We start from the raw sequence: 14,947 nt of genomic DNA, 5'->3' as shown, positions 1-14,947 counted from the left end.
ACACATTGATTCTTCCCCTTAGGTTTTGAGGTTTGAAAGTGGATTATTGATTGACTCAGAAAGGAGACTGAAGGAAGGTCTATCAAATATGCCCCCTTGCATAGGGAAACACTTGGACATGGTTGATACTACTAATTATTGACCGCATGGTTTAAGCTATTTATTATGTCTATCATGTTTTAATATTTCTTATCTGAAATCTGAGCAGCACCCAATAAAGGACGTAACATATACAATAAACGCTATGACCTAAGTTGATATTTGTATGGGTTAGAATAGGTTTTGAGAATAGGTTGATGGGGCACACCTGTGTTCTTTTTGGGCTCCCAATTCCGAAATGAATTAGTCAGCCCCTTCCTTTTTACCCATGCCACAGTCAAATGTACTTGGCGTTCAAACCTACTGACCATAATCCTCAATGTTCCCCGCCCACGTTGTTTGCTCCTCAAAGTATTGCATAGCCACCAGTTTACCTTTACTCTGACAATGCTCTGGGGCGGCGTGGATATAACTGTAGCAAACTATCAGGGAGGAGTTTGACAATCTTCACTGTCGGGACAGGCGACTGCGTTTTGACGAGGAAACACTCCAGAAGCGCATCCTGACCAAATGGCAAAGCCTACGTTGAAGTTGTGCATGTGCTTATGCTTGGTGTTAAACAGCATAGTTATTATCGGCGTTTTGTGCGTGGCTCTCTTGACTCACCAAGGATGTTCAGACGAGGATTTTGGAAAAGCTGCGGTGGCGGCCGACTCGGAGATGTGTTCGAAGATCGGGCGGTAAGTGTATACGATTGAATGACATTTTTAAGAACTGAGATGACCTCCCACTGATAACTCCAATTCACGCTAACACGAAGTCATAAGACGCAGAATAGCCTACAAGTTGTTTCAAGCCTTAGTTAAACTCTTTGTTTCTTTGAGGACAAATATGACCGCACATTTACAGACTTTTCTACAGCAATGAAACCAATACATTTCAACCGTAGCCTATCGGTTTGGTGGGAATTACAGTATGCCTTCCACAATTATGATCAAATAATTTCGCCTTGCTATGTTATGAGCAGCTTATCAAGATGGATATAATTAGGTGAAGTGCGCTTATGTCCATTGTACAGTAGCTCCCATTGAACATATAAGCAGCTTAAAATTCTCTTTCGGCGTTGTGGTGTCATGGCTTGGGCAATTAGGATAATTTGATTCTTCAACTTCTATTAATCAACTTTTATTTGTACGTGCTATGTGTTAGTTAGGCAGTAGAACCAGTCAGAATGAACGATTGAGCCATTACAACATTTTCAAAAGAAAGAAAGGCGACGTTAAGTGTCCTCTGTGGAAAAACCCTTCGGTGAAGAGACGTAATTATTTATGGAAGCAGGTAACCTCGCATTAAATTAATGGCACGGGTGAGGTACACAGTGGTAGTTGCTGTTATTGTTTTAGACTTAAAGAAAATCAGGTGAAATAATAAGAGATTATTATGTACACAGGCGTACACTTCTGATACGTGCACTGTTCTGCTCCCTCAACCTCCACGATACGCAGGGACACACTGAGGCGGGGCGGCTCGGCGGTAGATGGCGCTATTGCTACCCTGGTGTGCACGTCCATCATTCACCCGCAGAGTATGGGCATCGGTGGAGGTTCAATCTTTACCATCCGTGAAAAGGACGGTAAGGGCTCAATATGCTTCTGCGGACACGGCTTCGTGCGCATGGGTGTCTCCAAAGGGTAGTAGCTTATCTCTTGCGGAGACGTCTCTCAGTTCATAAGCTCAATCACAAAGTTTGGACACAACATGTTGGTGTTGCACGGACAGTGCGTGCACCTTGAGCAGACCGTGTCCGCAGAACAATACTTTACGCTTAAGAGGCTTAGTAGATTCCAACAGTTGGAAATGTACTCTGAATAGCTTAAGCCTGAATTAAGTCTGAAACCATTTCTTTTTTTGTTGCAGGAAAAGTGAAAATCATTAATTCTCGTGAGACTGTTCCTAAAGGTTTCAACAGTAAACTGATGACGATGTGCCCAAAGTCCTTCCAGCTAATGTCCGGTAAGTCTGAAAGATGGGAATCATGCAAAGAAAATCAGGAATGACCCACTAAACTTTGTTGAAGTTACATTGAAGTATGTTGAAGAAATGAGTGACTAATTACCTAATCAGAGTGCCATGCATTTTCTTCCTCTCTCTAAGGTCACACACACATGCACACATACACACATCCCTGTCTCTCTCACAGGCAACATAGTCATGTAAACAGGAAGCTACCCATCTGGCAGACCACACACGCTCACTCACTCCTTTAAGAATGTGCCCACAATGTTACATCCGAATGACGGTCAGAAGGGGGGAGAGAGAGAGAGAGCGAGAGAGAGAGAGAATATTTATTGATATCCATCAAATTGAAAGCGAGATTTGTGCGACATGATTTGTGCGGCATTGGCATTTAGATATTATATCTGAGCTCTGTTGTGAAATTTTGCATCTGTAATTGCTTACTTTTCAATTCATGTTTTTTAAACTTTGAAGTAATTGTTACCATACAAACAGTATATGCACAGTTTTAGAATTTCAAGTCTTTCATTGTCAGATGCACAGAACAGCAGAGTCAGACTGGGCACTGAAATAATTTTTGACAAGACACTGCACAACAACCGAACATACAATAAATATATAATAAACCTATACTAACGTAGAAAACTATAAATATACTAACTATACTTAATATACTAAATATACAATACAATATACTAAACATATACTAAACATATAGTTCAAACAGTAGTTAAAAGTGTCATGTGTGAAGTGGCAAGTCAATAAAGTGGCGAAAGTGAATCCCTGTCCATTGAGAAGCCATTCTATGTGTTCGAGAGCGGATGCTCCGGTATCGCCTGCCAGATAGCAACAGAGTCTGTAGGATGGGTGGTAACAGTCTTTTAAAATCCTGCAAGCTTTTCTGAGGCATCGTGTGTGGTAGGTGTCCTGCAGGGCTGGGAGCCCCCTGTCGATGATGAACTCTGCAGACCTGACCTCACTGTGAGGACCTTGCGGTCCCTGGCTGTGCAGCTCCCATACCACACTGTGATGTAGCCAGTCACAATGCTCTCTATCGTGCATCTGCAGAAGTTTGTGAGGATGACTTGAGTCCATGCCAAACTTCTTCAGTCTCCAAGAAGAAGAGGCGTTTCCGGGCCACTTTGAGCACCTTGTCTGTGAGAGCAGACCAGAAGAGATCATCGCTGATATGCACCCCGAGGAACCTGAAGCAGCTGACCCTTTCCACTTCGGATCTGTTGATGTGTAGGGGTGCATGCTCCTCCTCCTGCTGCCTACTATAGTCCACAATCATCTCCTTAGTCTTGCTGACGTTGAGAGAGAGGTTATGATCCTGACACCATGTTGTCAGGGTATCAACCTCCTCTCTGTAGGCTGACTCGTCGCTGTCAGTGATGAGGCCCACAATGGTTGTGTCCTCAGCAAACTTGACGTCACTGTGCTGATGGTATTTAGGCAGGACCTTCTTCATGTTGGTTCTGTTGAAATCTCTTACTACAATGAAGGCTGCCTCCGGGTGTACATTCTCCAGACCTTTGATAATCACACACAGTTCATCCAAAGCAGAAGCCTTACTGCCTGGGCTGAGGGGTGGGAGTGTAGACTACACTCAGAATGACTGACTGATATAAGTTTACTATGTAGGTCCAAGATGTGTTCACAAAACAGTGGTTGTGTTGCTATATGTGGCCTAGGATCATCTTGTATGTGGTGATTGTTTATTCTTTCTCCTTCTTCAAGGGAACGATTGGATTGGAGTTCCTGGAGAGATCCGGGGCTATGAGGAGGCCCACAGGCGCTATGGGAGGCTGCCCTGGGCCAGTCTTTTTGAGCCCACCATCAAGATGGCCAGGGAGGGCTTCCCTCTTCCCCCTGTTCTGGCTCGCTTCTTAACGGTGTTAGACAAGGACAAGACACTGCCAGTACGGTGAGATTCACACAGTGTGGGATCTGTTTCTTCTTTCTCTCTCATGGCTGTGATCATGTGTTAGCAATCTTCCCTTTTGGCCATGTCATTCTGTGGGCGCATTCTCACACACACACACACATATATATACATACATATATACAGTGGGGCAAAAAAGTATTTAGTCAGCCACCAATTGTGCAAGTTCTCCCACTTAAAAAGATGAGAGAGGCCTGTCATTTTCATCATAGGTATACCTCAACTATGAGAGACAAAATGAGAAAAAAAAATCCAGAAAATCACATTGTCTGATTTTTAAAGAATTTATTTGCAAATTATGATGGAAAATAAGTATTTGGTCAATAACAAAAGTTAATCTCAATACTTTGTTATATACCCTTTGTTGGCAATGACAGAGGTCAAATGTTTTCTGTAAGTCTTAACAAGCTTTTCATACACTGTTGCTGGTATTTTGGCCCATTCCTCCATGCAGATCTCCTCTAGAGCAGTGATGTTTTGGGGCTGTGGCTGGGCAACACGGACTTTCAACTCCCTCCACAGATTTTCTATGGGGTTGAGATCTGGAGACTGGCTAGGCCACTCCAGGACCTTGAAATGCTTCTTACGAAGCCACTCCTTCGTTGCCCGGGCGATGTGTTTAGGATCATTGTCATGCTGAAAGACCCAGCCACGTTTCATCTTCAATGCCCTTGCTGATGGAAGGAGGTTTTCACTCAAAATCTCACGATACATGGCCCCATTCTTTCTTTCCTTTACACGGATCAGTCGTCCTGGTCCCCTTGCAGAAAAACAGCCCCAAAGCATGATGTTTCCACCCCCATGCTTCACAGTAGGTATGGTGTTCTTTGGATGCAACTCGGCATTCTTTCTCCTCCAAACACGACGAGTTGAGTTTTTACCAAAAAGTTCTATTTTGGTTTCATATGACCATATGACATTCTCCCAATCCTCTTCTGGATCATCCAAATGCTCTCTAGCAAACTTCAGACGGGCCTGGACATGTACTGGCTTAAGCAGGGGGACACGTATGGCACTGCAGGATTTGAGTCCCTGGCGGCGTAGTGTGTTACTGATGGTAGCCTTTGTTACTTTGGTCCCAGCTCTCTGCAGGTCATTCACTAGGTCCCCCCGTGTGGTTCTGGGATTTTCTTTCACCGTTCTTGTGATCATTTTGACCCCACGGGGTGAGATCTTGCGTGGAGCCCCAGATCGAGGGAGACTATCAGTGGTCTTGTATGTCTTCCATTTTCTAATAATTGCTCCCACAGTTGATTTCTTCACACCAAGCTGCTTACCTATTGCAGATTCAGTCTTCCCAGCCTGGTGCAGGTCTACAATTTTGTTTCTGGTGTCCTTTGACAGCTCTTTGGTCTTGGCCATAGTGGAGTTTGGAGTGTGACTGTTTGTGGTTGTGGACAGGTGTCTTTTATACTGATAACTAGTTCAAACAGGTGCCATTAATACAGGTAACGAGTGGAGGACAGAGGAGCCTCTTAAAGAAGAAGTTACAGGTCTGTGAGAGCCAGAAATCTTGCTTGTTTGTAGGTGACCAAATACTTATTTTACCGAGGAATTTACCAATTAATTCATTAAAAATCCTATAATGTGATTTTCTAGATTTTTTTTTTCTCAATTTGTCTCTCATAGTTGAGGTATACCTATGATGCAAATTACAGGCCTCTCTCATCTTTTAAGTGGGAGAACTTGCACAGTTGGTGGCTGACTAAATACTTTTTTGCCCCACTGTATATATACAAACACTACACCCTGCCTTTACATTTATTGTTATTAATTTGTTGAACAGAGTTTCTAATCTAACAAATAATAACCTGTGTTTTTTTTTTCCTTTTTTCTTGAAATAGGAACTTATTTGTTGACAGAGACGGGAACCTGCTGAAGGAAGGAGACACGCTGCGATTTGAGAAACTGGCGGATACTCTGGAGATCATTGCAGAAAAAGGGGCGGATGCATTCTACACGGGGGACATAGCAAGAGACTTGATCAGTGACATCCAGGAAGCAGGTGAACATGCTTCCAATCATACATTTTTTTTTTTTTTTTTTTTTTTTAGGAGGATTTGTGCTTTTGTGGGTGAGCTGCTCCACACAACATTCCCAAACATAATTTATTTAAACCTACAGAACTTTATCCATAGACCATAATTGCTTACAGACTTCCCTGATGTCATTTGATGTTGAATACCAGGTGGGAAGTTGTCCCTGGAGGATTTGAGCTTGTTCAGTGTCCAGGTGTTGGACGCTTGGAAAGTGCCGCTGGGAGACTACGACATGTATATCCCACCACCACCAGCTGGAGGTGCTGTTCTGAGCTTTATACTGAACACCATGCGAGGTGAGCAAGTCCAGAGATACACACAGACCCTCATTATTGCACTCTGAGACAGTTTTGCCATTGAGTACAATGACCTCCAAACACTCCATTGTTGTAGCACATTTGATTGAACTCGTCAGATAATCAAAGCTTCCGATTGACTGAATTTGGAGTGATCAACCAATGAAGATCAAGGAGACTTTCGGTGGCGGGATCCTTCTTTTCTTTTCGTTAATGAGTTTAGTTTAATCAATAGAAGCTAATAGAACAATTAAAAATGGCATCAATCAGACCCATGAAACCTGAAAGACATCTGGAGGCCTCATGTGACAGGCTGTTTTGTGTGCTGTGATAATTTATGTCATTAAAAGGTTCATAAATAAAACAGGACCGCATTAAAAACTGTCGGTGATTGCAACCCGCACAGGTTACAAACCGACACCAGCATCTCTTGAAGGGCAGCAGAAGACTCTTACGTTTCAGCGCTACGTGGAGACATCCAAATTTGCCAATGCACTGAGGAGGTTCCTCAGTGATCCAAGATTCAGATCTTCCAAGGTGCGTACAATTTCATTTACAAAATATACACTCTCCTGTGCAGTTTTAGAACACTTCACTGAACATCTACAACATTTCTACTAAGTGTAAGAATTTATGTAAAGTATTGTCCCTGTAGTTGTTGATCGGTTTTCGAAAAAGAAAAAAAGCTACCTCAATCATGGGGGTTTTCTTCTTTGCCTGTAGTCCAGGGGGTCACTTCTACTCGCACAGTGTAATAGCATAATGATGATATTTCACCCTCACCCTACTGCACTCTAACTGTGCTCCATCTGTACCTCTGGAGCGCAGTGACTCTTCAGTATCAACATCAGACTCCATTGTGGAGCAACCATGAGACTGCATTTCTCCATCATTCCCTTCTAGTGCTAAGTGATTACTGCAATTAAGGGGTTAAGGTGTTTGCCAGTAATGCATTAACACTCCCTCTCCATCAGTGTGTAATAGTTTGTTCCAGTCAGGGATGACTATTTAGCCACATATGTTTTGTACTGTACCTCTACAGGAAGGAAGAGACAGGAGAATGTAAATTATGTGTTTGGAGGTTGGAAAATATTTGCAGCAGGAGGAGGATATATTGTGTTTATTTGTATGTCAGAAACTCTCATGTTTCCTGTTATAGTTTCCTCTTACAGGGGGAATTTAGAACACAAAGCCGCAGGAAAGGTGAAACTTATGCAAAGCATATGCAATATGAACCGGTATGTTCTCTTTGTTAAAAGATCAAACACTGTCTAGCCCAGCCATAGTGGCCAGCCATCCTGAAGGGAAAAAAAGATGAGAATGTCTACCTGTATCAACCTCTGCACTATGTCAATCTTTATTTTTGTGATTCAGTTTTTAAAAATGGATTAATTTGCACATTTCAGTGCATGAAATCCATACAGAACTGCATATGAATCACTATAACAGACACACTATGTGCAGAAAATGTGCAGTGTCTTTTTTTTATCATACCAGAATCACGTCATTGTCTGAAAGTATCTGCAAGCAGATCATGTATCTAAACATCTGTATGTTTTTGTCAACTAAAGCTTCAGATTGCATCTTTATGTTCTTAGTAAGTAGTATGAAATCCCAGCACAACGAGTCTGGTCATGTAAACCAGCATTACAGGAAGAAGAGACATTTATTCATGCACTTGGTTTGTCTGCTATTGCAGTGGGAATGGCTTCCCTTCCATCATTGTTTCTCCAACTCTTGGAACACTTCTTATGAATCATATCAAGACATCAGTTTACAAGATGAGACAAAAACTGTAAACAGTCATCGAAGTCAATTGTGATTCTTTCCAATGAATAGGCCTACTGTAAATGGATTTGTAGTCAGGATTGGGGTCAGGTTGAGGTCAAAATGTTGTTCTTTGCCGAGTTAGTTGACAGGTGAGAGTTCGACCTAGTTAACAAGTATATTGAAAGTTCAGATATTAGTTGTGCAAAATGTACTGATCGTTTGAACCATGAAATATGTTATAAATACAAGCAATAAATCCGTTCCAATTTCAATGCACAGGAAGCATTGGCAGCAACCCAGGAAGAGTTTGCCGAGAGAACAAGAGCAATGATTCAAGACAGCCAGACCCATGATGCCCAGTACTACAATGTGACTCCATCTCTGGACAGCATGGGTACCACTCATGTTTCAGTGCTGGCGGAGGATGGCATGGCTGTGTCCATCACCAGCACCATCAACCACATGTGAGTCAAAGCAGCCACCCATGCCAGATCAGAAATGTCATCCATATATCAGCAGCAAACCTATGTGTAATCATTTATAGAGACTAAATGAATAGAGTCAATTACACAAGCATGGTAAGGTATTTAACAACAGCACACCAACAGCTAGTCTGGAATGCAAAAACTTTAGCTGGCAGCAAATCAATAATGTCAATCTCTTATGGGGCCACGTTGGCTAACAGCAAAGCGGCACAGTTCAACTGTTGTTTCCAACAAATAGGAAACAACTTTTATTGGTCAAAAAGCTTTATTGTGCAATCAGTTATAGGCATAGTAATTATTCCTGTGTCTCTCTGTGACACAGTAGCAGTCATTAGAGCTGATGGTTAGCTGTGGCACATAACCCAAAATGCCAGTCATTTTCTTTTTATGCATTTTATTCCCTGGAATGTACATTATTCATGCTGCTGAAACTGCATGAGCAATACTTCAGAACAAAGAATAAGCGATGCCCATGTTCTGTAACTCAAGCAAACTTAAATTTTTATGCCTTTGTCTGCATCTATTCAGATTTGGGTCCAGAGTCTTCTCTCCCAAAACTGGCATCATCCTGAATAACGAGCTGTCGGATTTCTGTGGGAAAGCCAGCAGCATTCAGGCAGGTAATGAGCTGAAAGTCTGACTCACCCCACTGAGATGTTTCCTTCTTGACTTTTACACACACAAAAAAATCTCCAGCTCAGCATTGTTTTGATACTCAAACTTCTATTAAAGTTTTACTCAACCTGGTAATTGAAAGGCATATGTGTACAAGGATGTGTGTGTGTGTGTGTGTGTGTCTGTGCATACAGTATAGAGTGGTGGAAAAACACAATGAATGATATTAAATGAAAAATGATATGCTCTGGCCTACACTTACTTTTTTTTTGTCACTAGTTTGCAGATATGTTGTGTGTTGTCCTTTAGCTGTTGTCATTAGTCTGTGTGCCTTCCTCATAGGGGAACAGCCCCCCTCCTCTATGTCTCCAGCCATCCTGTACTCCAAATCTAAGAAGCACACCATGGTAGTAGGGGGATCGGGGGGTAGCATGATCATCACCGGTATGGCTCTGGTGAGTACTCCTTTAACACTGCCATATTACCGCTGTATGGTAAGACTAACGTAATAACCTCATACCTGAAGTCATGGGCTGTGGTGGAAGTGGAACTAAGCTCTTAGGACCATAACCTGTAGTTGTCATTTGTAGTACTAGACCGTACGTAAAGTTGTTAGCTTTCATTTGTACTATAAGATTATGAGATTGTTGTTTTGTTGTATATCTAGAGTAATGTTTACATTATATGTCTCTGTCTCACTCCTGTGCTGTCCAGACGATAATGAACCATCTCTGGATGGGGAAGAGCCTAAAGGATGCCATTTCTGCTCCTGTGGTGTTTGTTGACTCCAAAAATGCACTGAACTTTGAGCCAAATTTTGACAAGGTAATTACACATTCTTATGGATCTCTCGGGCTCATTGCTCATCGACACAGTAAGTGACTGACTGTGCTTCCCCTTTTTGAAAACTCTCAGTATATCCAAAACATTGTGAAACAAAGTGGACTATTCTCAGGAAACCTCATCAAAGTTCTGTTCTCGTAATTTCAAATCCAGTGTACCTTCACTAAAACAAAACATAGCAAAGAATTAAGCTATACATGTTGCACATACGACGATATTATAGAATTGAATCAGGTGTCTTGCTGAATTATGCTGAATCAATCTTCATTAATGTGTATACACATGTAGTGCACTCAGGTGTTGACAGTGACTTCTGTCTGTGGGCTGGTAGACAGGGTCAGCAGCAGGTCCTGCTGTGATGTGATTATAAATTATTGATATGAGTAGGTGGAAATGAGGCAGGCAAGAGGGTCTTATCAATAGTGATTGCCTTAACAATTCAATCTCTAAGCTCTGAAACCTTTGTTTTTGGTCACTCAATGTGGAACTGTACCACCTGCCTAAACTCAGTATAAATCAATATAAAAACTCTCTTCAACCAGTTTTGCCTTATTGATAGAATCACTTTTTGCTAGATTTCACTTTCATCCTTGCCCATCTCAGACAACAGCCGATGGGTACAATGAGCAGTTGTTGTCAGTGTCGCCATGTCACGTGTAACCAGGTGAAACTGGGTGGCGTTCTGCAGTCTTTCACCATCAACAACCCATTTAGATGTCCTTATAATTACTTAAATTGCTATGGTGAAAGGCAACGATGAAATGGTTCATCCACCCATGATACCAGTCTCCAAATGCTATCAGGATGTGGTGTAGTTACTTGTGTTAAAGCACAGCTGAATGGCTGAAAATATTCCTTGACTAATGCTAAAAATCTTCTCATCTCTACCTTCTGTCCTTGCTGCATGAATTTGATGCCAAATCATGATACTATGTTCCAAACCAGAAAAACCTGGTATTCCTGCTATCTGCATGGAAATATCTATCAAACTATGTGCCTTGCTACCACACAAAAGAGAACCTTTCCTTCCACAATAAGAACAGTGATGACTAAATGAATGAGCCTTCTTGTCTTGAAATTAATGAAGCAGGCATTGTAGTGATAGTTCTTAGATTGTGACCCCTTCAAGTTTAAAATACTTACACACATTTTTTGCTTAATATTGTTCTCTGGTCTGTGGTGGTTCAACAGAATAATTTAGTGATTTACCATTGGTGAACACTAGCTCTGAAATTCTCGTTTGTGGACACAGTGAATGAAATGATGTCTGTCTTCTCCTAGACAGGATGATGAGGATATACTTTCTTAAGGCTTTAAGGTTATCTCCACCCTAAAGCATTAATAATGTTTATCCCCATACTTTATTTTGGTTAATATGTTTATTGTTCTTTGGTAGTTCAACAGTAACATTTAATTGCTAATTTACCAGTGGTAGGCACTAACTATAAATGAAATTATGTTCCTGATGTTCCATCTTCTCCTTGACAGGGTGTTGAGGAGAACCTTAAAGCTTTGGGTCACGTAGTGGAGCAGAGGAAGATGTTTTACAACGTGATTAATGCTGTGTCTAAAAAGGATGGATGCATCACTGCTGTGTCAGACGAGCGGAAACTAGGAAAAGCTGCTGGATATTAATTTTCCTCAATACACTGGCGGATTACTAAAGAAAAACAGTAATGACCTACATATTCTCGTAAAGAGAGGTCATTTATCAACCAAGAAAACAAAACAAGGAGACTTCTGGGATTTAACGCACAAGTCAAACCACTATTGTCCTCTGACCTCTCGCTGAAGAATAACCTGACCGGCTACCACTCTAAAAACAAGTCTTCACAAAAAATTTGTCTGGACTTTGTTTTCTAAAGCACATGAATGTACAAGAATGTACCTCAAGGAATCGTGGTCAGAAGTGGCGCACATTATTCCATCGCTTTCAGTTCCACCTGTTGATGCCTCCGAACTCACTGAGGTGAATGCTCTTATTCTTAGTTTTGTTCGTGTGAGAGGTTGCTTAACGGAAGCATTTAAGCAACACTGGTGCCTTCACCGTGGGGAAGAAATAATAGGTTTCTGTCAAATCTGGATGCTAATCTATAACCCACTGCTAAGTAAATGCCGAGAAAAGATCCTTCTCCATGGTGGAATTGGGTCTTCGCAAGCATAGAATGCAACCAAAATTTGGTCAATCATTTGTCTGAGTTTTGACCAATGTACTATTATGATATGATGAAAGAAATGATAACCACGATTTTGATTTTATTATCATTATTTTATAACATTTGATATAAGGCCATGAGACTGAAACATGGATGTTTGGAGGAAAGGGTAGGTGTGTGAAAGCCTGTAATTATGCCTCTCCAGATCTGTATTTAAAATGTAGCTGAAATGCCTTGTTGCAAATATGTAGACACAGTTAATGTGACAATCTATCATTGTGAGTTGTGCAAACAACTTTTATTTTAACTAGTTTTTATGAAGATTTATAAATTGTGTAATTTGTGGGTGTGAAAAAGTCTTTTTGTACTTGAGGATGGTGTGCTGAGTCATGTCTATGTTTAGGCTCAAAGCACTGGTCCTTCCAATTTTAGAGAGAGGAGACACGACTCGCCATGGGTGGAGCAGGGGGTGCAAACTGGACTCTTAACCCTTGGGCCATGTGGAAGGGGCCTCATCTTCTCTGTGTCTGTGTGTGTATGTCTGCTAGAAATGTGTAATGAGTTGTGAGAATCTGATTGACAGCCAGGCAGTAAATCAACACAGTCTGCCACCTGCGTTCCATCCCCCCCACCCCCCTTCGGCACCACCACACTAACACACACACACACACTCTTCTGCTCACACAGGTGCTCACTCGGCATTCAGTGCCATTCCTGTCTCAAGCATAGCTGCAGGCGCACACGCGCACAAACACACACACTCTCTCACACACACACACTCACACACAATCAAGCCATGTGTCTGCGAGAAGCCTGGAGAACAGGATTTAGCACATGAGTCACCCCCGCAGGCTTAGCTGCAAGCTGTTTTCTCCAGTCATGGATTTCTGGAGAGTGGAACTGTCACTCTCTTGCCCCTGCTCTCGCCCGTGTATGCGTGTGTGGGTAGAACTTAACGCATATTCTTGGGCATAGTGCTGTGAATTTGTGAGTGGGCTTTTCTCTTCGTGAAAAAGTATCCTCATAATGGGACTTTGTCAGTATCTGAGGAAAGACTTTGTGTGAGGCCAACATTTCCAATGGCTTACTATTAAACATGAGCATGTGATGAATGTGACAAATTATATGTAACACATTATGTATGTCAACCAATATCTATTGTAATTTATTCATTATCATGCTGTATTAATATAAGTAATTAATGAATGTCTACTTTTACAAGTAATGAAGGTTTATATATTTTTTTGAAACTCTGTAATAACATGAGTATTTCTGACATATTTCTCTTTGGTACATTTCTCAGATCAGAATTAAAATTCTCAAAACTGTTTGTTCAACCGTTACCTCATCTAGTTACTTGTGCACAGCAATTTCTCATGCTTTTGAACATTTTACAAATGCTTTTGCACATTTATTCATATAAGGGCTATGTACAGTTGTCTGCTGTTTTAGTCTTACCCCCCAAAACATCTAGGTATATATTCATTGTGTAAGCCACGACCAGAGGTGTAAAAAGTACTGAAATGTTGTACTCAAGTAAAAGTACAATTACTTTGATGAAATTTTACTTAAGTACAAGTAAAATTACCCATCTAAAAATCTACTCAAGTAAAAGTAAAAAGTAGTTCATTTAAAATGTACTTTAAGTAAAAGTTACTTAGTTACTTTCAACAACTTGATGGGGGCCGCTCCTATATAGTGCAAAAAAGGACAAGGGGTCATAAATCCAATACAAAAACTAGTTATTTTTTATTAAAGGAGAATCTTTAGAAATATAAGTGCAATGACATTAAACATGTCAAACATTAAACATGTCAACACAACATTTAAGAACTTTTGGGAGGACATGTCAAGACATGACAGCTAAAATAAAAAGTTAAAATACCGCTGCCCCACTTAAACTTTGGTTACTTTACTTGTGTCCACCTTTAGAGCATTAGTCTACAAACTTCTTGTTGAGTTTGAGCAGCAGCTGATTTTCAAGATGAGTAGAGTTCATCCGGGCTAGCTTTGCATTGAACAGCAATCCAGCACAGCTGAAGAGTCGCTCGCAGGCGGCCGAGGCAGGTAGGCCAGTATTGAGTTTCAGGGACAGTTTTTTGATATTCTGAAAGGCGTTCAGCAGATCCATATTGACTGAGACACAGGCTAGGTACCCTTCTAACTCCCCTGTACCTTCTGACCTTCTGGACTTCATTGAGGAAAATAAATCATCTTCATCTGATGAATGTTGTCCAACTTGCTCCAGCCTCCAACATCCGGTCAAGGTGTTGTCTGACATAGACTAGACCTGTAGAATGACAAACAACATTTCTGACAATTAAGTATTGAGCTGCCATCAAGATTCAAGAGTGCATCATAACACAGAAATAGCTATAAATAGCTACTTGAGATGACAGACCTACAGTATACAGAATTATAGCATTATTTTCTATTTCTACATGCATCACAATTCATAATCCTCAATTCTTGCTAACCGGGACCCCTTAGCATGAACATGAAAGACGTGCACGTTGCAAAGCCACCACTTATCGTTATCAATATCTGACTAAACATCGTGATAAATTGCAGATAACGACATATACATTGACTTGTCCAACTATCTGAAAACGATGGTGTGCGCATTCACATTGTTCTGTTTCAAGGCATGGGAGGCAGCCAAATGATTAGCCTAATATCAGTTTATGTGGTGTATTTCATTGCTGATGACTGATCTGCAGTTTTTAACACAATATGAGAGACT

At 41.2% G+C, this 14,947-nt stretch overlaps 1 protein-coding gene across 1 annotated transcript; it reads left to right on the top strand.

Annotated features, from left to right (window-relative positions):
* Nucleotides 1–402: 402 nt before the first annotated feature.
* On the top strand, nt 403–13,547 carry ggt5a (gamma-glutamyltransferase 5a). The gene is made up of 12 exons (XM_012817745.3): nt 403–779; nt 1,545–1,672; nt 1,957–2,052; nt 3,796–3,982; nt 5,845–6,005; nt 6,189–6,335; nt 6,742–6,872; nt 8,385–8,569; nt 9,119–9,210; nt 9,548–9,660; nt 9,920–10,030; nt 11,537–13,547. The coding sequence occupies exons 1-12, from the start codon at nt 610–612 to the stop codon at nt 11,681–11,683; spliced, it is 1,668 nt and encodes a 555-aa protein (XP_012673199.2). The 5' UTR covers nt 403–609; the 3' UTR covers nt 11,684–13,547.
* Nucleotides 13,548–14,947: the final 1,400 nt, after the last annotated feature.

This window comes from Clupea harengus, chromosome 7, assembly GCF_900700415.2.
Source record: "Clupea harengus chromosome 7, Ch_v2.0.2, whole genome shotgun sequence".
Classification (NCBI taxonomy): domain Eukaryota; kingdom Metazoa; phylum Chordata; class Actinopteri; order Clupeiformes; family Clupeidae; genus Clupea; species Clupea harengus.
This window is presented reverse-complemented; position numbering and strand designations above follow the sequence as displayed.